The 26,841-nt window shown below is 41.2% G+C and overlaps 2 protein-coding genes across 5 annotated transcripts in view; one reads left to right on the top strand and one right to left on the bottom strand.

Moving 5' to 3' along the window:
• The window catches only part of Ferry3 (FERRY endosomal RAB5 effector complex subunit 3), a 37,563-nt gene that overhangs the window by 8,485 nt on the left and 2,237 nt on the right, over positions 1–26,841 (bottom strand). For all 4 annotated transcript variants that reach the window (XM_050121994.1, XM_050121995.1, XM_050121993.1 and 1 more), the window contains exons 2-11: positions 26,647–26,841; positions 23,183–23,328; positions 21,011–21,192; positions 17,412–17,511; positions 17,197–17,318; positions 13,377–13,483; positions 12,847–13,044; positions 11,622–11,750; positions 7,349–7,423; positions 1,231–1,433 (exon numbers count right to left, since the gene is read on the bottom strand). In XM_050121994.1, the coding sequence (XP_049977951.1) occupies positions 1,231–1,433; positions 7,349–7,423; positions 11,622–11,750; positions 12,847–13,044; positions 13,377–13,483; positions 17,197–17,318; positions 17,412–17,511; positions 21,011–21,192; positions 23,183–23,328; positions 26,647–26,824 (1,440 nt within the window). In that variant the 5' untranslated portion in view covers positions 26,825–26,841. The remainder of the gene's footprint in view (positions 1–1,230; positions 1,434–7,348; positions 7,424–11,621; positions 11,751–12,846; positions 13,045–13,376; positions 13,484–17,196; positions 17,319–17,411; positions 17,512–21,010; positions 21,193–23,182; positions 23,329–26,646) is intronic.
• Positions 1,454–4,403, top strand: LOC126488489 (40S ribosomal protein S25-like). The gene has a single exon (XM_050121997.1). The coding sequence runs from the start codon at positions 2,481–2,483 to the stop codon at positions 2,856–2,858; it is 378 nt and encodes a 125-aa protein (XP_049977954.1). The 5' UTR covers positions 1,454–2,480; the 3' UTR covers positions 2,859–4,403.

Genomic DNA, 26,841 nt, shown 5'->3' with positions numbered 1-26,841 from the left:
ATATATAATACTTAGACTTCCTTCATTCCTCACCCAAATAAAACAAAAACTGTGCCCATGCCTGCTTGGCAGCTCTGTGTCTGCTTGTCCTGAAGAAGGCTCATTTGCTTACAGAGTGGACTCCCACAAAAGGACTTATCTGCATACACATGGGTTGCAGCTCATATGTTCCTTTAGTTTGTTTGAGGTTGAATCTCAGACTTTAATTTCTACAACTTCTTCCCTGTACTTAGTTTTCACATGAGTGAGGGAAGACAGCCAAAGGGAAGCAACGACAGAAACTCCGTGCAACTAAAAATGCCAAGTAAATCACAACACCTAATAAGACAGGTAAGCAATTTTGCCCCATCTCAACTGTATAAGGTAATATCTGTACTGTCAAAAAGACATATCCTTGAGAAAACGGCTCCTTTCTGCTGTTTAAAGTTTCTTTCCATTGCCTTCTAATGCATATTCAGAAAATGCAAACTTATCTTAGCATTGGCCAATGGCAAGTGTAAATTGAGGGGTCAGTAGTCTCTGTTCAGGTGGTGTCACTAAGAGACAAGGAACATGAGAAGCACCAACACCTCCTGTGTCTGTCTGAGCAGACCTGAGTCTGGAACACTAGATGACTCATAATGCAGTCTCAGCTAACTGGAGACCCTCTAATTCGGTGCTAAAGCCCAGGATGTTGCCTGCTTCATGCCCTTTGTCCACAAACACACTACCTCGACATGCTGTCCTCCTGGCTGTATACCCTCACATAACGTGGGTTGCATGCCCTTTGGACTCACTGGACAGTAACTTAATACGACCTTAGCTGACTAGATATATGCCAGTGAACATACACACTAAACCAGATCTGCGCCTCTGGACCAGATGCTGGTCTCTGACATCTCCCTCACCCCACTCCCACTGAGTCACCTGTGACTCACCCCACAGTAACTGTGAAGGCAAATCCACTGCTTCTTAAAGCAAAACCAGAGATGGAAGAGGAAGCGGAGGGAAGGGTGGTAGAAGAGAGGCTGGAGGACACATTTCTTATTGAAAGCTAAAGATTCTCTAGAATTCCAAGCTTACTAACATCAAGCAACACTATAGTCTTCGGAGCATTGCTCATTGTTTTATAAGTCACTGAATTCAGCTGACCCGACAGGAGATACAAAAGTCCACCCATTAGAAGGAACCCTGTAGATGTTAACAGGACTGCTATGTGAGCCGCTCGGGAAGGCCACGGTTTCCGCTCACCTCTGACATGTCATGCACCAGCAAGAGAGGGATGCTCATTGTTGTGATGTCATGGGTACAGCAAACCTTGAGGATATTCCGGAGTCCCATGATAGCAGGATCCCGAGCAGTGATATTTCCCGACTTCACATTGTCATCCACACAGAGATGGAAAGCAACGTGGATTTCCGAGAGATTCGAATGACGTGTAATATAAAATTCTCCTGTAAACAACAAACACAGCCATGATTTCAAAAGCTTGGATCACACTCGTCCACAGCTTTATAAATAACCATGGGGGAAGCCAAAGTGTTGACTCTGTATCAGGAAGCAAATACAATCACTGCTTCTTATTCTCAGAGAAAACAATTAAAATAAGAGATAATAGCCGGTGTGTCAAGAGGGTCACAAAGTGGTATGAAGTAAGCCCTTGGATAATAGATATATGAGTGTTTACAATCTCTACTCAACATAAACTGTTGAGTCTAACATGTGAAAATGTGTGGCTTGGCTACCTGCCTTCCTGCAGCCTAAGTCTGCTCTCTCGCGCCTCAACTGATTTGACTGCCAATCTGTTTATCAGCCTCCTAGTCCAGAAATACAGAAACTGCATTTACTTCCATTTCTCCATCATCTATCCCCATCCACTGATCTCTTTGTTTCCATTTCTGCCTGACTACAAACCTACTTCTTTTACTGGTCCAAAATGATTCCAATACACTGAGTCACTCTCTTACTCACACACTCAGTAACTGGGAACAGCCAGCTCTTTACCATGACCCACAAGGCCTACACAGCTCAGACAAGGCCTTTCTCTTCAACACCTTGCCTCATCTCTCTTCTTTGCTCAAGCCACACAGCCTGTGTTCAGCCCTAAAAACCCGTGGAGCTTTTTCCCAATCCAGGCTGATGCTAAAAGGCTTTTCTCCGATGTTTTCATATAGTGGACTCCACTGGTCACATCTCAGATCAAATGCCACCTTCTTAGAAAGGCCTTCCTTGACTATCCTCTCCAACACAGGACCCCTCCACCTGTCACATTTTTCGCTACCATTCTGCTTTATTTTTTCTTAACAATGACATCCTACTATTTACACAGATTATATTAAACAGAGTATTGTTTATGGCTCACAGTTAATGAGAGCCTTCCTTATCTTAATAATCCATCTCCAGCACATGGAAAAGTTCTCCATAAAGATCTGTTGACTGCGCTTTTTTCCCCGACATCTTAGGGAGGCTGCAGTGGTCGTCGCCACTCTCCGAACTTCATCATGCCGCCCAAGGATGACAAGAAGAAGAAAGATGCCAGAAAGTCGGCCAAAAAAGACAAAGACCCAGTAAATAAGTCCGGTGGCAAGGCCAAAAAGAAGAAGTGGTCCAAAGGCAAAGTTCGGGACAAGCTCAACAATCTAGTCCTGTTTGACAAGGCTACATACGACAAACTCTGTAAGGAAGTTCCCAACTATAAACTTATTACTCCAGCCGTGGTCTCTGAGAGACTGAAGATTCGCGGTTCCTTGGCCAGGGCAGCTCTTCAGGAGTTCCTTAGTAAAGGGCTCTTCAAGCTGGTTTCAAAGCACAGAGCCCAGGTAATTTACACCAGAAACACAAAGGGTGGAGATGCCCCAGCTGCTGGTGAAGATGCATGAACAGGTTTAATCAGCTGTACATTTGGAAAAATAAAACTTTATTAAATCAAAAAAAAATCTGTTGACTGCATAGATGACTGTCTCAAATGGACTTCTGGAATCGTGTTTCTTAACTGTAAAATCCAGGCTTCTTACAATCATTATTTTTCTTATATAGCTTAATAGCCAAGAAAATCTCAACAGCTTTTATTCTGTCAATGAGTAACATAAATACATGTAAATCCATGTGTGTGTGTGTGTGTGTGTGTGTGTGTATAAATGCGCATCTCAGTGGAAATTCTGCCCTGTCTGCCCAGAAGTTTATTTCACTCTTCTACAATTAGCCCTTGCTAATTTCCTCATCCTTGCCTCTAATTATATTAGAGTTTTATTTTTAAAACCTAATATACTTGTATTTAAAAATACTTAGTAGGCCCTACCAACAGCCAGGGTAGAAACGGCACAGCTATGAAGTCCAACCTGCTGGAGAAGTCGGGATCATTTAAGTTAAGAAAATCTGGCAAGAAACAGGCCAAGTTAAGGCTGGGCAACTATAAGAAAGAATAAGACTCCATGTGTTTTATTTGGGAGCTGGATGGTGCTCCCCCCCCCCCAAAGAGTTAAAAGACATAAAAGTCAAAAGAGTAAAAAACAACCCACAACATGACAGATGACAGTCCTCCAAATAAACAGTGGCCCAGGCTTTACAGGACTGACCACTACAGCAACCCATAAGCCCACATGGAGCCGTCACTGGACACCACAGAAGGAAAAGCAGCAGTTAGTAATGGCTGGGATACAGGACCACTTGAGCAGATGGACACACCAATAGAGAGAGACCTTAATTCACAACATTAAGATAGTCTACCTTGCAGAACAGAAATTCACCTTGGGCAATATCCTACTGTACTGTGGATGCCGCCACTGCTTTACAGTTGATTGATAATTCAGGCAAAGGAGAAATATCTTGCTGGCTTTGTTACATCTATCCAGACATTAGTACTGTGTTATCAAGAACAAACTGTATACGACCTCCCATTGGGACTCGTGCTAGAGGGAAACATGGTTTAAAATATGTGAAGGTAAGTATATTCTGGTGCACAGTACTAATACACGAAACTGATGAGTAGTCATTATTTACTTGTGAAGTTGGAGAATTTTTTTTTAAAAAAACTCATATATAAATGTTTCATTTGTCTTTTCATTAAAATTTGACAATTTTAAAGTGTATAAAAATTCGAGTGGGATAGGTATATAAAATGAGAAAAGATCGTTTTAAAAAATAAATTAATTTAATAAAAAATTCAACTATCAAAACAGTTGAGAACAAGTTATAAATTACCTTGTATAGATAAAATTCATCTTAATAACTTTAAAAGCTTAATAACAACTCAGTGGCTTAATATTACAAAATAGGTTCATCTATCTGGCTACTTACTAACCTCTTTATGCTTTAAAATTCATTTTCCTGAGGCTGGAGAGACGGCTCAGTGGTTAAGAGCACTGGCCGCTCTTCCAGGAGACCTAGGTTCAATTCCCAGCACCCACATAGCAACTTACAACTGTCTGTAACTCCAGTTCCAGGGGATCTGACACCCTCTCATAGATATACATGCAGACAAAACATCAATGCACATAAAATAAGAATAAATAAATCATTAAAAAATAAAATTCATTTTCCTTTTATGAATACTTATGTTTATTATACTTTTGTTTATTAGAATCTAAAATAAATCAATCTAGGAATACAGAAAGGTAAGATATATGTACTTATTTTCAGTATTTATATGAGACAGTAAATGTGTTTGAGAAAACATTTTATAGAAGTACTTTGGCCAGGCTAGACACTCAGCAGGCAAAGGCATTTGCTGCCAACACCGATGACCTGAGCTTGGTCCCCAGGACCAGCATGGTAGAGGAAAAAAAGAACTAACACCCACAGTTGTCCTCCTGTAGCAAGAATTCTAATTGGTCTTAATAATAAAAGCCCAGAGTCAGATATAGCGATTAATGCTGAAAGATCAAAGAAGCAGAGCCATGGGCAACTAGAGTTCTCTCTACCAATGCTCAGAGCAAGAGGGTCAATGCTGTCCCTACGAACCTTAGACTGAATGCTGTCTCTACGACACCTCAGACTGCATCTCCCTCTACGAAATCTCAGACCACATCCATCTATCTCTACGAATCCTCAGAATGCTCTGGGCTTGTGACTTCTCCTACCTTATATTCCTCTCTCCGCCCAGCCATATCACTCCTGTCTCCACCTCCCTAGTGCTGGGATTAAAGATATGCGATTCTAAGAGCTGGGATCACCTTTGTGTAAATTCTGTTTCTCTTTTAGATAGATTCATTCTCATGTAGCCCCGGGTAGCCTTGAACTCCAGAGATCCGCCTGCCTCTGTCTCCCTGGGAGTGCTGGGATTAAAGGTGTGCTCCACCACTGCCTGGCCTCTGTGGCTAATTAGTGGCTTAGCTCTGCACTCTGATCTTTACGCAAACTTTATCTGTTAGATTACAAATAAAATATTACTACATCCTCTGATCTTTATATGTGCACACACATGAATATAGACACATACATGCACACACACATCTAAATAAATGTAATAAAATATAAAGTACATAATATGGTTTTGCACTTTAACATCTTCAGTTACTAGTGTATATAAGGGGCACCTCAAGATGCCTCTCATAGGACTCGGGCAAAATCTCTTCTTTACAAACAAACAAATGAACTAGAAAAAGAACATGAACAAAGGATAGGGGTAGAGATATAAAAAGAGCTAGTCAAAGAGAAAGTAAAAAGGAAACCATCTGGAGATGCTATGAGAGACAGGGACCGCTTGTCAGCAAGGAGTCACCACATAGGCAGTGATCTTCTGGGTCCTGTGCTGTGTCTGCTAGTGTAGCGGGAGGGACTCCCAGCTCTGGGTTTGGGCTGTGGGCCAGCAGGGAAAAGGGGGAATGGCTTAGTGAGCCAGTCAGGTGTTCCTTAATCCCTAACCTGGCACTGCTTTGTTTGACCTCAAATGACTTGCCTCTGGTCTCATTTTACCCGTTAATAAAATGGGGTCAGTCCAGGTGCTGGCAGTGGTAAAATGACTGAGAGACTGTAGGAAGGGTTCTAGGTTGGAAGCGAGGGAGATCTGCTGCTCTCCAGCACTCTGGCCAGGTGAGACAGCAAACCCACTTAACTTACTCACCTGGTGCTTTGTGCAGGAAATGTGGAAATAAGGCCAAACTGCTATTTTACAAAACTGTTGTGAAAATTAGATGAAAATTATGACCTAGTTCATAACAAAGAAACAACCGTTCCTGGGTTAAGGGGAAAGGAGTAGGAGTAAACACATGCTGTATGAAAAATTTTTAAATTAAAAATTAAATTTTGAAAAAAGTATATGAACACAAGTGGTTTTCTTCATGATAATAATAAGTTTTGATGAGATACTTTTCATCTCCTGCCAATATTTTGGCTATGCTGGAAATATAGAAGCTGTCAGTGGTGGGTGGTTTAAACTCCTCTCCTAATTCAGACGTGAGGCGTACCACCCCTTGCTTATTGGTAATAACGATACTAACTCATAGGCTTTTTTGAAAGGAAGGAAAGAAATAGAACAATAAGGATACAGGCACTTCCAAAACAGTACCAGCCAACACACTCCTAGAAAGCCACAGTGTGATGACTCAGGGCCTACGAAGAGTGACGGATGAATGGTCTCCTGCCCCACAAAGGGTGGAACAGCCTGTGGTGACTCTAACTATTATCTGCGAGGGCAGGAGACGCGAAGGTGGGAGGAAACGGAGGCCGATGACCACAATCTGATGAATGCAGAAAAGGGAATGACTTTCTTAAATTAGCGACATGGCCTGCATGTTCAAGATCTGAGGAAGGAAATGTGAGAAACTGCCTTAAAACAGGGCAGAAGCTATCAAGGAAGGGCTATTTTTAAGACTGTAAAACCCACCACTGTGTTTAAGAGCTCACACGGGGTCACGTGGTGCCTTGGCAGGTGAATGGCTGTAAGAACCGGCAGGAAGTCGGAGAGCTTGAGCTCCAGCTGTTAAGTACGCCCAATAGCAATAAGGGAAGGAAAGACAGACACAGGCAGAAAGACATGAGGGGAGGTGCGAACTAGACTCCACGTCAAATGGTCTCATTACAAGATCAACCACGTTCATCTCTGCGCGCTACTGCTTATATTTTAGAGCTAAAAACATCTCTCAGCTCATTCCTTAGCAACTAAGAAACAATGCATTAGAAATATAAAATCATGAAATGTAAGCGAAACTAACATTTTGGGGATCTAGAAGTAAGTAATTTCTAGTATAAAAATGAGGTTTACATTGGAGAACGTCTGTGAAAGTATATTATACAGATACAAGTGCTGTTTCAAAGGGATATATGGCCAAACATTTTATAAATGCACACCGAAAGAATAAATGTTTCAAATCTACTATTTTAATGTGTGTGACTATAAGAAAGCAATGATTTAAAACAAAATAATACTTACCAGGTAAAATATTTAAATAGTTTCTCTCAGAATTCTTGGATTTATCATCGCTTCCTCCATTTTGGTTTCCAGAATCTATTCATAAAGAAAATATAACACAAAGGATTATTGCCACATATGAAAATATATTAGCCCTACTCCTTCAGGACAACCACAATAGCAAAAGTGCGCTATGTGCCTCTACGTGCCAGGCATTCTGCTCTGTGCTTCACATGCAACCTACGAATCCATAGGCTCTGTGAGCAGACGTGGATGTGGGGAACGGCGCTCTCCTTCCTTCCCTCCTCTGCTCTCTTCCCCTCACTTCCTTTTTTCCTACCCACGGTTAGGCTCGGGGACAGGCAAATGCTAAGCATGTGCACGGAAACTGAGCACATCTCCTCATTTTATATACAAGAGAAGAAAGGCTTCGGTAACTTGTTACATAAGCTGGGTGACACAGATAAGAGGTGGGACCAGCCTTGACCCCACATGGTCTCAACCACATTAGACTTGCCAACACGCTAGCTTCCTTGTAAGAGTTCAGGGCACTAAGTTAGCTGCACATAAAATAACTTCATTAGATAGCTATGGTGTGGCCATCTTTATTTTTAGATTCTGACTCACTGTTGCTGATATAACCTGCTCTGGACCAGATAGACAGCTAGCAACATCAAGAATCGTTTTATATTCATCTGATATTATATACAACTGATCTCAAGCAGATGTGTGATACTGTTTCAAGCAGGACTTTTTCAGTCAATAGTTTTCCTTTTTTTTTTTTTTGAGGCATGATATTTTTCTTAGAAGGATAAATGTTGGTTGAGAGACATTTTGACTGAACATCCATTATTAAGACTGAACACATTATTTATATGCTTTAACAAAAGATACTCCTGGAGTTTATAAGAATTCTCTTACAAATACAAAAAGACTACTATCAATGTAGTTGTCTTTTAGAGTCTATCTACTTATTCAGATTGAATTTAAAACTAATTTATAATCTATTTTTGAAATGGTATTCCATATTAGAAAACAGTTAAGACTTTCAAATAACTAAACAGTATATACCAAAACATCAACTCTAAAACAATATCTGAACAAACCTAACTTAATAGAGTCACCTAATGCTATGCTAACAAAGTGACTTACACTACTATGTCTTATAAACACATATACATTTTTAAGAACTAGTAGAGAATGTGTGAGCAGAGTAAGTAGAAGACTCTGAAATGTCTGAACAAATATTTCGTGTAAGAGAGTAGAGTCTGGCAATGGGCATGCTTCAGATAAGCAGTGGGTCACAGCAAAGACTGCAAGGAACAAACGCTCTAATTCTGACCGTCCAAGGATGAACAAATACTCCCTTTCAAAAACCAAGACCCAGGAACAACACACCAATTGTTTGTCCAATGCTAAAAGCCCCGAAAGCCTACATACAAGTAACATTATATGTACTTAACAGGTTATATTTGGGGATATATATGTATACAAATACATATACGCATACAATAACAACTCATGGAAAAAAGACCTTGAATTTGAAGGAAAGCATGGAGGGATATATAGGAGCATTTTTTTGGGGGGGGGGACTTAATTAAAATACAATCTCAAAAAAGAAAAAAAAAGAAACAGAACGGTTCACAGTCCACTCTCCTGCCCATGTTTTAATGAATAATGTCTTTCATGGTAACACAAAGAGGTGACTTTTATTTAAATATATATACATATATATACACACACACACACACACATATATATATATATAATATTCATAAGACAATTTTTGGCTTTTATCATGGACTGTAGAATATAATGAATGTAACAACCACAGTAGAAAAAATGAATGAAATAGAATAAACAAGTACTTGTATATCATGTCACAAGTATGATGAACAAATATGTAGACATGTGCAGAAAAAGAATACTCAGCAAGTGTTTTTCACAAGACTGTACTATAGCATACAAGTGCCTTTATGAGGCTGAGGGAGGAAGAACCCAATTCAAGGCTAGCCTGGGCTACAAAGTGAGTCCTGGGAAAGCTGGGGCTATACTGAGATCCATCTCAAAGCAAATGAACAAACAACAAAAAAAAAAGAGCTGTCTTTTATAAAAATGACTCATTCTACTGACTCATTCAAATCACAATGTAGCTGCTATAACAAGAACAAAACACCATGCCGCATGCAGGCTGCCTTAACTACAGGTGGTCTAAAAACTTCCTGTTATGTACAGCACATTATCTCTCATCTAAAGACTCAAAATCCTCCTCTCCCACACTTATGATCTCAATCTTCATGTGTGTGGTCACTGCTAACAATGACATTAAAAATATTCATGGAAGGAGCAGCCAAAGGAGGAAAGAGAAGGGAAAGCTGAGTAAGGTGGAGGGAGAGGGTAACAGGATGGGAGACCACATTGAACTTCTCTGCGAAGCCCTTTGTTAGGATTGCTTTCTTGTGATTTCCTCCTGATCCTTGGCGTGGCTCTGAAATGTAACACATGTCGCCACAGCAGAGCCCCAATTACCGTTGGTAAAGAGATAAATCAGGGAGCAGGAGCTGGCATTGTGAATATTGAGTGGAGTACATGTGCCCTGCGACCACAGACATGCTTACTCCATGATTCATGCACAGCGTTATCTATGCTACTAACAATGAAAAGAAGAAGAAATACCTGCTACTAGGGGAGGGACAAGAACCTGCGATGCATCACTTCACAACAGCAAAGACACAGAGGGGTTTTCTAGACTGATAGATGACCTCTTGGGCAGTCCTAGTGCAAAAGCCGCATATGGAACAGTGTGCATGGAAAGTGTCTGTGTGTAAAAAGGAGAACTCGCTACAACATGCTTCTGTACACATGACTGTATCTGGAAGGCACAGGCAGGACAGCACAGAAAGGTGGGCAGCGTCCACTTTCACCTGCAGTTGTCCTTTCTGTGCTTTCAGTTACCCACCATCAACTGTGGTCTAGAAATAATCCACAAGTTTTCAGTAGCCTGCCATTCAAAGTGACAAGATGAAGCGTTACGCCATAATATACTGTTCCATTTAGGACATGACTTGCCCCCTTGACCAGTGTATTCAGTGGGCATTCAACCTGCCCATGGGTCAGTTGGTAGTTTCCCTGTCAGATCAAATGTCAGAAACACAGCATGCTCAAATAGCTTTTGCTTTGCTTAACAGTAGCCTAAAAGTTTGAGAGCAGTGAAGGGACAATTCAGATGTGCCAAAGAGAAGTCACTGGAGTGCTTCCCTTGGGTGAAAGGCGAAAACGTACGGGTTATGTATGGGTAGGAAAAACTACAGTAGGCAAGTACTGCCCATGGTTCGCAGCATCTCTTGGTGCTCCTGGAACACTGTCCAGAAGGAGGAGTCGACAGTCTAGAAGAGCTGAGCTAACAGAACAGAGTAACAGCTAACACAAAACAAGGAAAGGAAGAATGGGGGAGATACTGGTCAAGGGAAATGAAGTTTGTTCCACAAGTTGAGTAAGTTTCGGAAAGCTGATGCATACAGTTGTGATACGACTATGAACCACACATGTGAGGAACTTATCAAGACACCCACGTGTTCCCACCACAGGGAACCAAGCAGCAGCTTATCAGGTGATAGGCATGTTGCTTAGTTTGAGGTAACTAGTGTTGCTATGACTTGAAGACAAAATATCCCTCACTGGCTCATGATTTAAATGCTGGCTTCTCAATGGTGTCACTATTTTGGAAGGTTCTAGAAATTCAGAAGGGGCAGAGGTGGAGGAAGTAGGATGATTGTAAAGTATACGTCAATAAACTTAAAAACATTTCCGATAAGATTTCTAAGTAACTTGAAAAAATACTGTATTGTGCATAAATATAGCGGGGAAACTCATTCAAAGACACCAGTTTTCTTCTTTTTCTTTTAGAACCAGAATGACTCTGAAGTAAAAAATTCAAAGGGGGACCAGGGCTACGGCATATGTGCAGCAGTCCCTAGCATGGCAGGAAAATAAGAACAAAGAAGTTTGTTCTGTGCTACTTTAACTTTGATTCCGTGCCCTTTGTAGTAATGACTCTACATTTGAGAATGCTTGGCTCAGAAGAACAACTTTTTGAAAGTTCTTATTTTAACTCTGGCAATGAAATTTTAAAATGGTTTTCACTGAGGACCCTGAAAGAAAATCAACCAAAAAAAAAAAAAAAGATGTTAAGTTTTGTTCTTAGATTTTCTCTCCCAAGTCCCACCACTACGAACTTCTGTGGTCATCTCTGGGCCAGCAGTGTGGCCCTGGTACTAGAACAAGCCTTACTGACCCCGGGCCTCTTTGCACTTGCTCCTGCGCTGGGTTCTCGCGTACAGCGCCACCTGCTGGACAACCTCCAGTTGCTCTTCAATCCGTGGGAAGTGGAAGTCTGTGCATTCTTGGCAAACTGTGGCAAAATCTAAGGGATTCATCAAATATTTATCAATTATGTATAGAAAAACAGATGTGAGAGAGTGAAGGTTGTAAATATGAGTTGTTTTGTAATAATCGCACATTCAGCTAGAGTACAAAGACTTTCGTCAACACTTTACTCATAGGAATCAATAATCAGTAAAGAACAGACACTTTGATTAAAATCTATCCCTAACCTCTGTAAATGATAACAAGTGTGGTTCCGTTTAAGTTGGAAGGATCAGGAGACACTGGGTAAACTAAGCTCGCTCAGCAGGACTTGCTTCTAAAATGAAAAGTGCATTTATAGCTGGATTATTATTTTTACTTCAGGCTGAAATAGGAATCTTCTTCTATAGGCATCCATACACGATATTTTAGAAAGACTAACTATCCCTGAACTGTTTATGAATGTCGAAGTAGTAATGCTGTGGGGTAATGCTCTTGTCCCCTCTAAAGATTTGTTACTTGTATTGGTTTAGTAAAATGCTGACTGGCCAGTAGCCAGTGAGGAAGCATAGGTAGACTGACCACAACAGGAGAATGCTGGGAAGAGGAAAGGCAGACATGCAGTCACCAGCCAGATGCAGAGGAAGCAAAATGAGTATGATTACTGGAAAAGGGATCAATCCACGTGGCTAAACATAGATAAGAATTATGGGTTAATTTAAGTTGTAAGAGTTAGTTAATAATAAGCCTGAGTAATAGGCCAAACAGTTTATAATTAACATAAGCTTTTGTATGTTTATTTGGGACAGAATGGCTGCGGGAACAGGTAGGACAGAAACTCCCGTCTACAACGTCAGGGCTGCATATTTTGTTTGCTGTTCACTTTATCTGAAATGGCCAGGATGGGGTATGTGTGAGACTCAATGGATTTAAACACTGCAGCCATTTAAAACTGCCAAAAATTCCTTCATAAAGATTATTGTATTTGAAAACTGGGTGCAGTGGATCATATCTGTTATCCCAGCACTTAGAAAGCAAAGGCAGGAAGACTTCTTTGAGCTCAATATCAGCATGGGCTACAGTGTGAGAGTCCTCTACAAAAATGTCATTACAAAGAGAAACCGAATGGGATAAGTATTTCAACATTGACTTACCTCTTTTGATGCCACTATATGAATTAACTCGATTATCTACTAGTAAAACTAGGCCACAGAGAGATGTGGAATAAAGAGACAGGGCTGTCTGGAGCCGATGGAGTTTCACACCACTTCCATGAGTTCTTTTATGCTTGCAGAAGTCAAGCATATCTGCTCTCAGCAATCGCAGATTGTGCATGGTCTTCAGTTGGGCTCCTAGGGATGAACAACAGTCACAGAGAGATCCTGAAACGCTACAAAAATCCTGTAACAGATGCAAACTTCTGTGGCAGGACTCTAGATAAATCCATGTTCCAAATAATAACTAAAAATGGGCCCTTTAACTTCCCATCTTAATAGCTGTCATAATTTATCTGCAAATATAGAAGCTAAAACACAAAACACATAGCACACAAACACTAGGCTTTCGTGGAGAGGGACATAACTTGTGATTAGAAATAATGGGTATATTCTGCTCACATGCAGGAATTTGTACTCCTGAGGAAAAATTCACAAGTTCCTTATAGCTAGTAAAAGAGCTTCCATACCCAAGTGAATGGTGAAGCTTTCCTCCAGCTTCCTCTGCTCCTCGTAAATCCTTTCAACGGCATCTGTGGATTCTCTGAACTGGCTTGGCTGAACTTTAATTTCTTCACTGAAATTAATACAATTATTGTGATTGTATCATTGCATATTCAAAAGAATGCTTTTCTTAGAGGAAAATAAGTTCACCATGAAATGGGAGAGAACTGAACAGCTGGCAGCAGAGCTTAATTTATTCCTAAACTCATCCTTAATCCATGGTGACAAGTAAGACCATAAGCAGCAACAGGTTCTAAAAGCCCCACTTGTCCTTGCATTTCCTCACAGTAAGCAATGCAGATTACTCTCCTCAGTCATTACAATATCAGCTAACACATCACCACTTAATATTTCCTAGCGGCTTAAAAATGGCTCAGGGATCAACTGATGAACTAATATTTAAAAGTCATATTGAACATATTTAAAAATACATACTAGTTCTCATGCCAAGGCTGATTCTAGAAAAATAATAAAATAGATAAGGTGGCAGCGATGAAGATTAAAAATTAAAAACTGGGCTGGAGAGATGGCTCAGCAGGTAAGGGGCCTTGCTTCACAAGTCTGATGACATTAAGTTCTATATCCACACTCACTATGGGAGGAGAAAACCAGCTTCTGAAAGCTGTCCTTTAGTTTCCAGATGCTTGCTCACTTACACCTTATACATACACAGTGATGATGATTGTAAGGGTACAGCAATCATAAATCATGTTTTAGTTTTTAACATTAAAAGGACATATAAGTAATAGAAACTGTGAGGTTCATGTTGACATGTCCTGTGGCTGCATTTCCGCCAGCCCTCTCCTCTCACTAGACAAGCTCCCTCTTGGCTCTGCTCACTACTGGAAAAGTTTCCAAGAGGAGCTATGAGCACATAATAACTACTCAGGTCAAGTCCATGGCACAAGGCAATGAAGGAAACTGAATGGCAAAGTGTGGCATGGTCCTCCGAGGAGAAGGACAGCCTGTTTGCATCAATGAGTGCTTGACAAAGGGTGCTGTCATATAAGAAAATCAACAGAAATCAATCTGAAAGTGACATAAGACTTCTGAAAGGTCATGTGCAGGGTCACTTTAGAACAGTTAGGAGCCACAAACTCGTACACCTGAGCTCCTTCCATTAGTCTTCACTAAATGTGTCCAAGGAAACACGGGGACTGGCAAAAAGAGAAGCCTCTCTGAACGACTGACATCTGAGAGCTGGACACAAGGCTGGTGTTGGACAGACAACATAGAGACAAGGGTGGGGATGTAGGGCCATGATAGATGACTTGACCCACAGTAAGCTTAGTACCAGGTGACAAGAAACAAGATTCCATTGCTGAGAGAAGAGCAATAGCATGGCAGGACCTGCTCCACGGCACAGGTGTGCAAAGACTGCTGGGTGCTGATGGTGCAGCAGTGCACAGAGGAAGACACACTCCAAGACTGACTTACAGCCCAAGCTACTACAAACCGCATCCAATTCTACCACAGAAAATGAAGCCAGCTGGGCACTGAGTCTAGATGGCAAAATTCAAAGGTCTGCTGCCCTGCTGACAAGATATGAACAGCCTTGGTCGTGACTGCCTGTTAACTCCTGCACACAATTACTACTTAGCTAGATATCCTCCCTTCAAGACAGGGTCTTTATTGGGTAGCAATGATGGGGAAACTCTGTTAACCAATCACACCTAGTTAAGGCATGGCTACCTGGAGCCCAGGAAGAAAAACTGGGAGGGACCAGGTGTGCGGGCTCTCTCTCTGGGTGATTCCGGCCAGACACAGAGGAAGTCGGACTTCCCATTCTTGTGGCGTGAGTTTCCCCTTATAACCATTAAAAATATAATCGTTATCTTTAAGCTGGCCTGGTTATTTCCTGTATTGAGCTAATTCTTGACATAGCAACTCACTGTGTAGACCAGGCCTCAAAACTCAGTGACCCATCTGTCTCTGCTTTGAGTGCTGGGATTAAAGGTGTGCACAGCCAGTCTACAATATGAAGCAGGAGGAAGAAGAGCTGGCTATGGCAGTACATACCTATAACTGAAGCACAGAGAAGGAAGGTCGAGCTAGCTCAAGCCAGGCTGGTCTACCTGAATGACAAAGTCTGCTTTTTAAAGACAAGAGTACTAAAATGAAAAGATAAGCCACAGAGCAGCAGCCCGTATCAACAAAACAAACCTCTGATGCTAAACATGCATCCAGAGTACAAACATAGCTTTCACAGCTCGACAGTAAGAAAACATAAAGGAGAGTCATGAATACAAAGTTGTCACAGGAAACACTGTTCATCATATTAGCCATCAGGGAACATGAACTTGGAATGAGAGCTCACGGCAATGCCCACCGGAAGAGCTGGTGAGCTGCAGCACAGACTCAGAGCCGTTGACAGGGGATGGCAAGAGGGGACAGTGCTGAGTATGAAGGCAAAGCGGAAGATGTCATAGCTTGACTGCAGTGACAGTTCTATGACAGTCTCCATTCCTTAATCTGTGCACCATTAAAATAGGCAGACTTTACTTCATGTCATTTATCCCTCAACAAACCTAGTTTTCCATCAGCTGAAAACAGAATTTCTGTTGCTTGAGGAAACACCTACCAAAGATAGTAATAGTAAAAGTATTTTGCCCAAGGTATAACGACTTAAAAAGCAACTAAAGGCCAGGATTTAGAGTGACTTGACCTACACGTGGAGCCCGAAAGCACAGCAGCAAAGGGATAGGTGGCTTTTGTAGCAAGGAACTTTCCAGTTCCCTTAAACCCACTGCCTGCAACATGCTCTACATTTGGATCAGTGCATACATTCATGCACAGAAAGCCCAGGGCATGGCATGCTCTGACCCCTGAACCCCACTGCTCTCAAAATGCTGGCCAGGAAGTAATGTAGCTAGGCTGTCTCTAGAAGACAGGAGCAATTTGGAAACAGCGAAACAAATGAAAGACCATCATATGCAGGAAAGAGGTAATGAAACTGCCATGGGAAGATGGTACCAACTATTCTTTTGTGTGTGTGGTGTGCATGCAGACAAAGCTGGGCACAGGTATGGAGCTCGGGGGACAAACTCAGATCTTCACTTTACCAACTGTGCTACTTCCCAGCCTGCCTTTGTGCATCCATTCATCCCAATACTTACTGAACACTTCATGTGTGCCAGAGTCAAGAGCACTTGGCAAGGAGCTGTGTGGGTATACAAAACAAACAAATAGGTACAAAAGGAAGGGAGGGAGGAAGGGAGGGAGGGAGGGAGGGAGGGAGGGAGGGAGGGAGGGAGGGAGGGAGGGAGGGAGGGAGGGAGGGAGGGAGGGAGGGAGGGAAAAAGGAGCAGACTTATTTCTTACCCTTGAGGCAAGACTATTGGGAGACTGACATTACATAAAGACAGCCCTTAGCCTGTATCCAGAGCCAGCCCAGGGCTGTACACCAGTGCTTACAGCATGTGTGAGCATGTTCTGGAAAAAGGTCTACTGTACTTGATTTTTTTTCTCTTCCTACTTAGTGAGTGGCTGGCATTCGTCCAGTCATAGCAAGTGAAATACTATTTAATGAAATGAAAGAAATTGCCTGTAAGTCTACCACTTGGGATGCCGAGGCTGAATTTCTCCGAATTCAAGGCCAACCTAGGCTAAATGCCAAGTTTGAGGTTAGCAAAACTATATGAGACTCTGTCTCAAAAAAAAAAAAAATAAAAAGTATAAAATCTTAAATTTTCATGTCAAACATACAGAACCAACTGCGTGCAATCTTAGAATAAATATGGATAGTGATGACCATAAACATGAGTAAGAACAACTGATGGTCAATACCTGAGGGAGCTGTTGTTGGGGTTCTTCAAATCCTGATGAAGTTTTATCACCCATTCCTGATACTCTTGCTTCTGGATAGCTGTTGATTGTTTCAGTTCATTTGACCATTTATTCTCTAAGTCCTAAATAGAGAATATGCCAACTGGTCAATTTTTTTCACAAGGGAAAGAAGACGTAATTACGTATCTAAAGCCACTATACTTCATTTCACTTACTTGCTGGGATTCAAAATGCTGGGCAGCCAGTGCATTAACATCTTGATCTGTGAGTGATTTCCCCAATTCCTGCATCACCTTTTCCATTTCAATACCTTGTCTAAAAATTAACCAATTAGACACAGTCATCAGCTTTTAGGGTATACAGCCCTTTAGTTCACTGAATAAAATGAAAATATAATTTTTATTTTATAATAGATACTATATCCAGGAATTAAAACTGCATACCTTGAAAATACTGAGTCGTTGAAAATGAATATGTAAATACTGGTGAGTATTGTTAAAGTGTCAACGGCACCACATATGCAGCCAGATCATGGTCTGAGCTCGGGCATACACGGAAGCACTCTCAGTGACTGTTTAATACTCCCAACCCTTTCTCATTTGCAGAGATCCTCAAAGGAAACACTTGTCTAATCCCAGCCTAAGCAGATTTCCCATGTAAGTGTATGATAACTGACTTGAGCTCGATGCTGAAAGTCAGTCTACCAAGAAACTGTCATTTAAGTTAGACAAACTGTTAAATCACACAATTACTTTTAAGGAGCAATGTACAATACAACTTTTTTTTTTTTTTAGCCTACTGCTGATATAGGAGGTTCATCTGTCTATGTGTTACTTTCATTGGTCAATAAAGAAACTGTCTTGGCCTTTTGATAGGCCAGCCCTGAGGTGGGTGGAGTAGACAGAACAGAATTCTGGAAGAAAGCAGAGTCAGGCAGAAGCCATGAATCTCTGGCCCCAGACGGACGTAGGTTAGGATCTTTCCCGGTAGGCCACAGCCTTGTGGTGCTACACAGATTTAATGGAAATGGGTTAATCAAGATGTGAGAGTTAGCTAATAAGAGGCTAGAAATAATGGGCCAGGCAGTGTTTAAATAAATACAGTTTCTGTGTTATTATTTCCGGGGCTAAGCTAGCCGTGCAGTAGCCATGCAGGACAAAAAGCAGGCCTGCTTGCCTCATCACAACATACTGCTACTATCTTCATTTACCCAAAGAATGTACAGAATGGCCTCCCTACGGAAGAAGTGAATCAGTGGTGTTGGAAGGACAGACAGCAGTTGTTTACAGGGGAAAGTAAGCGTGACCAGGAAGGCAGGAGGGAGGCTTCTTTACTGCAGGAAACATCCTATTTCTTGGTTGGGTGGCGGTTATAGGGGTCGGCTGTACTGTACTGAGCTGTACTTTCACAGTTTATCATCTGTTCTGACTATATAATATCTCAAACTAAAACTTATCTTCTAACACAAACACATGCAAAGTTTGCTCTAAGAGATATTTTGAGGGGTTGGGAGACAGCTCAGCTGGATGCCCGGTATTCACAGAAAAGCTAGGAATGGTGGTACACATGTACAACCCTAGTGCTGGGGAGGCAGACAGTCAGACCCCTGCAAGTGCATTGGCAAGACAGTCTGGCCAAACAGATAAACTTCAGATTTGGTGAGACCCTGTCTCAAAAAGTGTGGAGAACAAAGACAGAGGAAGACACTCAATAGTGACCAATAGTGACCTCTGGCCTTTACAGATACCACACACACACACATGCATTGCACCTACCTATACACATGAACACATCCATATGAACATGTACATACCCACACACATGCATACACAGTTCATACAGAAAATTTAAACATATAATAAATAGAGTAGAACACAAACTAAGTTTTACTGTCATTCTAGTTAAGTAAATTGTTCTTAAAATTGAGTTTATTATTAGTCATAACATTAAGGACAGATGCATGTAAAAAATGAAACTCATACAATGTATACATATGAATACTCCAACATCTGTATCATTCATTCATTATCGTTCAGCTCCCACTTCACTCTACACAATGCAGATGATTTCATAAACTTTTTTGTTTGATTTTTTTGAGACAAGGTTTCACTATGCAGCCCTGGTGGCCTTGTGCCTCTGCCTCTTGAGAACTGGGATTACAGGTGTGCACCCACACTCCTGGTCTTTAATATTAGAAAGCACAAGGCACCAGGTGAAGATTATGCTTATAAGAGAGTTTTTTAATTTAGAAACAAAAATGTCTACTAAAAACTTAGATACATATTTGCTTTAATATTTTACAAGTGTTCCCTCTAGTGGATAAAAAGTATTATTGCCATTTCTTCTAAAGTTTAAAGAACTATCTAGAATATGGTTTCCCAAAAGCAGCAAATTTCTCATAATAAAAAAAGCAAAGAATTAAACAAAGAAAATTTCATGTACATTTATGTTACCCTGAATGTATCCAAAATGCAAGGAGTTTTCCATATAATTAATGGCTTAAGAGACTGCCTAGATTAAGTTCAAAGGAAAGTCTACCTGCTTCAGATAAATGCTAACTATAGACTGTCAGAATACCAGGTATGATAACTCTGGGCACTGGTCCCAGCAGAGCACACGCATACAACCTATGTGCACCCTCCAGCACATGTTCAATCATCTCTAGACTGCTTACAATAGTGCAATGCAAGTAGGTGTTATATTGTTTCTTAGGAATAACTACAAGATTTAAAGCCCAAGAATGTTCAGAATATGCATGACTCTTTTTTTCTTGCATGTTTTTGATTGACAGTTGGTTGAATCCTTAGACACACGAGGCTCAAAGCCGGGTTCATTGTTCAGCATCATGAAAGAAAAGAAATCCACCTTTGATTATTTTGTATTTCAATTTCTCTTAACTATAATAACCCTTAAGATAAAAAATATTATTCACGTGGATCTCTAGGAGTTCAAGGCCAACCTGGTCTACGAGAGCTAGTTCCATAGCAGGCTCCAAGGCTACAGAGAAACCTTGTTTGAAAAACAAAACAAAACAAAGCAAAAAAAAAATTGCTCACAAACTGTTAAGTCTTAATGTTTGCTACTGTGAGGCTAATGAGAGACAGGAGCACATAGCAACTCGTTTTAAGTTGACTTCTTTAGTATCAATATTAAAAAAGTCACAAAAATCAAGTGTGATTTGGTCTTAAGCTTCCACAACAAGAACCACTGTATACCAGTAATACTAAAATTCATCTTGGTGCCAAGTATAGCAACAGTCTTAAATAAATGCTCTGAAGGTAATAAATAATGTGCTAAATCAAAATGGACTACGTAGGAGGACATGCTGATTTACACCACAGTCTACAGGACAGGAGGGTGCAGCCTGGAAAGCCACATGTTAACATAAAGACGCTGGCAGCTTTTTTACTCACTGGAACGTGCGGTTCGTGTGCTGCCTTAGGAAGACTATACAGAAGAATTCAAATCTGATTAAAATCTCCTGGGGCAATGCTATGGCTATTTCTATTTTCTTCCTAAGGTGGGAAGCTTACAAGATAATTGAAAGACACCATGACCCAGAGAAAGGCAACCAGAGGAGGCTCAGCAGGGACAGAACAGGGGGAGCGGCTAATGGTTGTGAAGTCACATCTTGGATGAACCTGCAAACTGGAGATACTAATTGTAGGGCTGCGGTAAAGATCAAAGCAAACAGCTCATTCCAAGCATTTTGCTTGGTATTTCAATTTTATGATAGTGCAAGCAGGCTGTGCTACAGGCTATTATATTTCACAATGTAGCATTTAATTATAATAACACGAGAAACGAGCAGTACCTCTCTCGCAATTTTTTCAGCTCCACATCTCTTTCACCAATCAGTTCTGAGATGCTAACAAAGTAATTATGTTCCAGATTCAGGAGCGTTTCCGAGGCTGGGGAATGGATCAGGTCATGGTACACATCTGCAAAGTCTTCATCCCAGTTAGGCTCCTCAGGCCTCGCATGCTCTAAGGTGGTCTGTGAGATAACACACACATTCGGTCACACCAAGGCATCACTGCTTAATATGCTACTAGAGAACAATGGATTTTATGACTGTGGTTTTGCACACCAGACAGGGACACGGAGAGCTGCATTTACACACACGTAGATGTTACTGTAGGATTGTCTGAATACAAAAAAGAATACAGAGAGATGGAATCTAGGGGGATGAATGAGATATTCCTACAAAGCAAGGGACGGAAGTGCCCACAATAGTAAAGAAAGTCAGTATGCCATGACTCCGTTTCCACACACAATGCACATGTGTGCCTGCACAAAGGGATGAGCAACAAAACTAATGGTAGCTATGCCAGGACAGAGGAACTTCTCACAACTACTAACCTGAGCTGTATTTGAATGTATTATAAATGTCTTGGGTTTACTAAGACTGTGATGAAACACCAAGATACAAGCAACTTGGGAAGGAAAGGGTTTATTTCACTTACAGTTCCATAAACAGTTCATTATCAAAAGAACTGAGGGCAGGAACCTGGAGGCAGGGGCTGATGCTTACTGGCTTGCTCCTCATGGCTTGCTTGCTCAGCCTGCTTTTTTATAGACCCCATTACCACAAGACCAGGAAAGGCACCACTCACAAGGGGCTGGATTCTCCCCACATAGAAAATGCCTTGTCTATAGCCAGGTCTTATGGAGGCCTTTTCTTAATTGAGGTTCCCTCTTCTCAGATGACTTTAGCTTATAAATCAAGTGGACATAAAACTATCCAGCATAATAAATATAATTTGTGTAAATTAATATATAATCAAGAGAAAACTTTATTATTAAAACATACTCTAAAGAGATTTATCAGTTAATAAATAAAATAATAATGTGTGTGACACCTTGGTCTTCATGAGATAGGCCATATTAGTTGCAACCCTACAGAGCAACAATGACACCACAACAATGACAAAGACAAAGGAGAAAACAGAAGCACCCAGAGCTGAGAATGACATGAGCTTGGATGGCTCGCTTAGGCTATCAGATGAGATTCAAGGCATCAGCTCAACTGGAACTTCAGAAAGAGTAATGTAAACACGCAAACATTGTAAAGGAATGTAAATCTGCTCCAAGAAACATGTAGGATAAAGTTGCTTCATGTTCCCAAAGGTACTAGTACAAACATATTTTATTAAAAAAAATTCATTTCATTAAAAAAAAATGGTGTTGGGACCGAGAAATAGTTCATCGGGTAAAGGCTCTTGTCACCAGGCATAACCATCTGGGTTCAATCTCTGGGACCCTTATGGTGGAAGGAGAGAACCAATTCCCTTAAATTGTTCTCTGACTTCCACAAGTGCTTGATGGCACAAGCAATACACACACACACATGTTGAAATAGGAGCGGCGGGGCTGCGTCCCCAGCACCCCGGCCGCCTGCTAGCTCATGCCCGAAATAACAACACACAAATTGTATTCTTTTAAACACTGCTTGCCCATTATATCTAGCCTCTTCTCAGCTAACTCTCGCACCTGGACTAGCCCATTTCTAATAATGTGTGTAAGCACCCCAAGGTGTGCTTACCGGGAAGATTCTAGCCTACGTCCATCCTGAGCATCCTGCCTTTGGAGCTTCATCGCGTGTGTCTCTGAGAGCAGAGCTATCTCGCATCTGTCTGAGGAGTCTTACCTCACTTCCTCTTCCTCCTGTTTACTCCTCCCACCTGTTTTAACCTATCAGGGCAAGCAGTTTCTTTATTTAATTAACCAATGAAATCAACAGATTGATATATGACACTCCCACATCACACACACACACACACACACACACACACACAAATACTCTGCCTTAGGACTCATCATATTGACAATAGCATGTAAGCACAGAAACAAGAACATATGATGTGTATTACTGATTTGCAAAAAAAAATGGGTTCTACACTTTGTTTCATATGACTTCAGCAATTAAAACATCCTCCTAAAGTCTGTAATATTTTTGAAATATATACTGTGACCTCTGTCTTACCTCAGCGTAAGCTTTGGCCCATGCACTTGCCAGCTGGTGCAGATCCACTTCACCTGATTTAACAGCATCCAAGGATGCTTCAGCCTCTCTGTCATGGTCTCTGAGGGATTCTTCTTCTACAAATCGGCTCAGAGCTTCTTTTAAGTCTGTTCAAGGGATAACAAATGCCATCTTCAGCAAGATGTACACAGTAGGGGACAAACATCCAAATGAATGGAGTTTGGTCCCTGAGCCCATATGATGGATGCAGAGAGCTGACTCTCCTAAAAGCTGTTTTCGGACTGCCACACATGTGCCATGGTATGAGCACACACACACACACACACACACACACACACACACACACACACACAGATGCATATAAACAAAGTGAATAAATGTAGACAGAAGTTTCTGTCCCACCCAGTCCCAGTTTATAATTAATATAAACCTCTGTGTGTTTCTTTGGTTCCTGTGGGACCAGGCAGGACAGAAACCTCTGTCTACAAATAAATATGTAATTTTTTAAAATCTTGAAAAGTATAATTCACATTTCCTCTAAGCTTACAAGTTCCCAGTAATACCTTTTGTCTAGGATGGGACAACCTTCTGAGAACTACCAATGGGTGAGTATCTGCCCTTTCTGTGTCCTGGTTGATAGTTTACATGATGACAGTGATAGAATGCTTCTAGCTTCCCTTAGCTATTTACTAGTCTAGGTGACCCTGGGACAACGGGGCCTAAAAATGGGGCAGATTAAAGTCTCATGAAATAGTCAACTTATTCAGAGCATCAGACAGTTTATACGCTGAGGATTAAGAAAAGTCGCCTGAGTAAAGTGTACAATCACAAGACAAGCCACATGTAACGAAAACGTGCTTGCTAAAAGATGCATATGATATCAAGAGCTGAAGTAAACTCACTCCTATCTGCCACACCTGGGAGGAGCACGAAACAAACCAGGAACAGTTCTGTGTTTTGAAGAAACTGGGGTCACACGATTCTTGTTTCCTTGGCATTTTCTCACAAGGTCTCAGAATTCTCCACACAGCTTCATTCACGAATCACGTTTTAACAATAATCCAAGCACCCAACGACCCTATTTGAGGACCCAATAGTCCCCTATTTGAAAGTTTCCCAGTTGTGAAAAAGGTCATGGCCCTTTCAAAATAACTTCAAACAGATGACTATGTAAGCCAGGCAGACGAAGGTTGTTCAGCAGTAGGTGCCCTTCTGTTCCTTAGTGCCTCAAAACCATGAGCAAAGGAAAAGAGAGACTAGTTTAGAACCAAAGCTCCACCATGCAAGCGATGCTGAGACATCTGGCAAACCTCCACAACCAAACTCAGAGGTTAAGTACTGTAGCTAATTTTTATTATGCCAACTAATTCAGATACTAAATTACTTCATAAACAACTATAGTACAAACAAAAGTTCCAAAAGTGCTGGCAAACAGTTTTTCTTCTTGAAGCTTTACTTCCTCACTCCAGGCTCTTGCCTTGAATTCCTGCCCTGACTTCCCTGATGATGAACGATGGCTACTGTAGCCCTTTGGTCATGATCTTTACCACAGCAGTATAGACCTAACTAAGACAATAGGTATACAAATCAAAACACTTACTGTTTAAAACCATAAAGAAATTTGTTACCGTGGTGTATATAAATCCACTTTTCATTGCAGATTTAAGGCTGGGGAAATGGCTCAGTGAATAAACTGCTTGCCATGTAAGTATGATTTCAATCTCAAGGGCCTATGGAAAATTCTAGGCATAGTAGTGTGAGCCTATAATTCCTGTGCTGGGGAGGAGAGACTGGAGGGTTGGATCCCTGGGGCTCACTAACCAGCAAATCTTACTGAATTGTGAGTCCTAGGCCAGTGAAAGACCCTTCATCAAAAAAATAAAAAGGTGGACAACAATAGAGGAAGACCTGACACTAACTGTCCACCTCAACATACACCCACACATACCCACACACACCTCACACACATACAGCCACACATATTCCCACATCCACCTCACACACCTATACCCCACACCCAATCACCCCATATACATACACACACCCCTACACACCCATATCCTACACCCAATAACTCCCTACATCCCCCAGACATACACACTCCCACACACATACAACCCCCACACACTTACACACTCCCATACATACACACCCACACCCACTTACACATACCCCATATACATAGACACACCCCACACACATATACCCCCCCCACACACCATACATGTACACATACCCCACACATACACACACCCCATACATACACCCCCCTATACATACACACATCCCCCCACATACACACATCTCACACACATACACCTCCACACACATATACACACACCCCATACACATACATACACCCCACATACATACACACGAAGACTAAAACAAAGGTGTGTACTAATGAAATGATGGGCTTGTTCATTTTTACACAAACAATAAAATCTTGGCTGAAGAGTTAAACTACAGGATTTAGAGTATCTTTAATATTTTTTATCTTGATTTTAGACTTGTCAATAACAAGAAGGCTGTTTTTCATGAACATGTATTATAAAATGGCAAACACATGTTTAAGGGCATTTCAGAAACTGCAATTCTGTCTTAATTTCATATCAAAATTTATTAAACAAATTTTTTAAAACTAAAGTCAGCAACTAAGCGCTTTTTTTTTTAATTTTTTGAAACAGGGTTTCGCCATAGCTTTTTGGTTCCTGTCCTGGAACTAGCTCTTGTAGACCAGGCTGGCCTCGAACTCACAGAGATCCGCCTGTCTCTGCCTCCCGAGTGCTGGGATTAAAGGCCCTAAAGTCAGCAACTAAAGCAGCAATTTTGAAAATTAAATATTTGGGAGCCAAAGAGATGTCTCAGCAGGTAAAGAAGCTTTAGATCCCAGAACCCACACGGTGGAACGAAAGAACCAACTCTGCAAACGGTCTATCTTCACAGGCTTTGGGGCACACATTGCTCTGCATCCACAATAAATAATAAGAGTTCTGGGACAGCCAGGGCTGTTACAGAGAAACCCTGTCTCAAAAAACCTAAACCAAAACAAAACAAAAATCCCTCAAAGATTCCAGCACAATACAATTTAAAGACATAATAATTTAAAGCTTCGATGTTGAAGAATGAGGACAGAAGAATACTAAACTCTTAGCTTTCCACAATTAAACCATTATTTATACAAGAACAGAAAACTGTACATACTGCAAACACACTGCAGTTCCTCACAGCAGTCTCAGCTCGGAGCCTCACAGTGTGCATGCTGTATGCACCATGATCCACTATACATCTGAGTTTGAATGGACTTTTAGTCCCTTGTGTTTGAGAGCCTCCCCCTGTTGCCTTATCTTTCAGGATCCTAACATTCAGTTGTGCAATCCCACAGGTTCCAAGTTCAAGAACCTGTGATCTATCGAGAAACTTCGAATGACAGCGACTAAGGAGCACAGAAGACCAGGCCTCACCGCTCTCTATGAAGCAGGGCAGATTGTGCAGCAGCATCAGACGTCCATGCAAATGGCTGGCATTCTCGTCCACGGGAAAACTGAGGGGCACTCTCAGTTCGAAGCGCTCATTTCCCACCTTGAATTTGTACACGAATTCCCTTTCCTTGTTGTAGAATCTTTCTCGGTTTTTCTTCATATTCTTCAGTGGAATTT

Source organism: Alexandromys fortis, unplaced genomic scaffold (assembly GCF_014885135.2).
Source record: "Alexandromys fortis isolate MF-2015 unplaced genomic scaffold, M_Fortis_MF-2015_v1.1 scaffold_208, whole genome shotgun sequence".
NCBI classification, from domain to species: domain Eukaryota; kingdom Metazoa; phylum Chordata; class Mammalia; order Rodentia; family Cricetidae; genus Alexandromys; species Alexandromys fortis.
This window is presented reverse-complemented; position numbering and strand designations above follow the sequence as displayed.

Excerpts from the sequence above, each read along its gene's own strand:
- LOC126488489 (XM_050121997.1), top strand. The coding sequence starts at position 2,481 with ATGCCGCCCAAGGATGACAAGAAGAAGAAAGATGCCAGAAAGTCGGCC.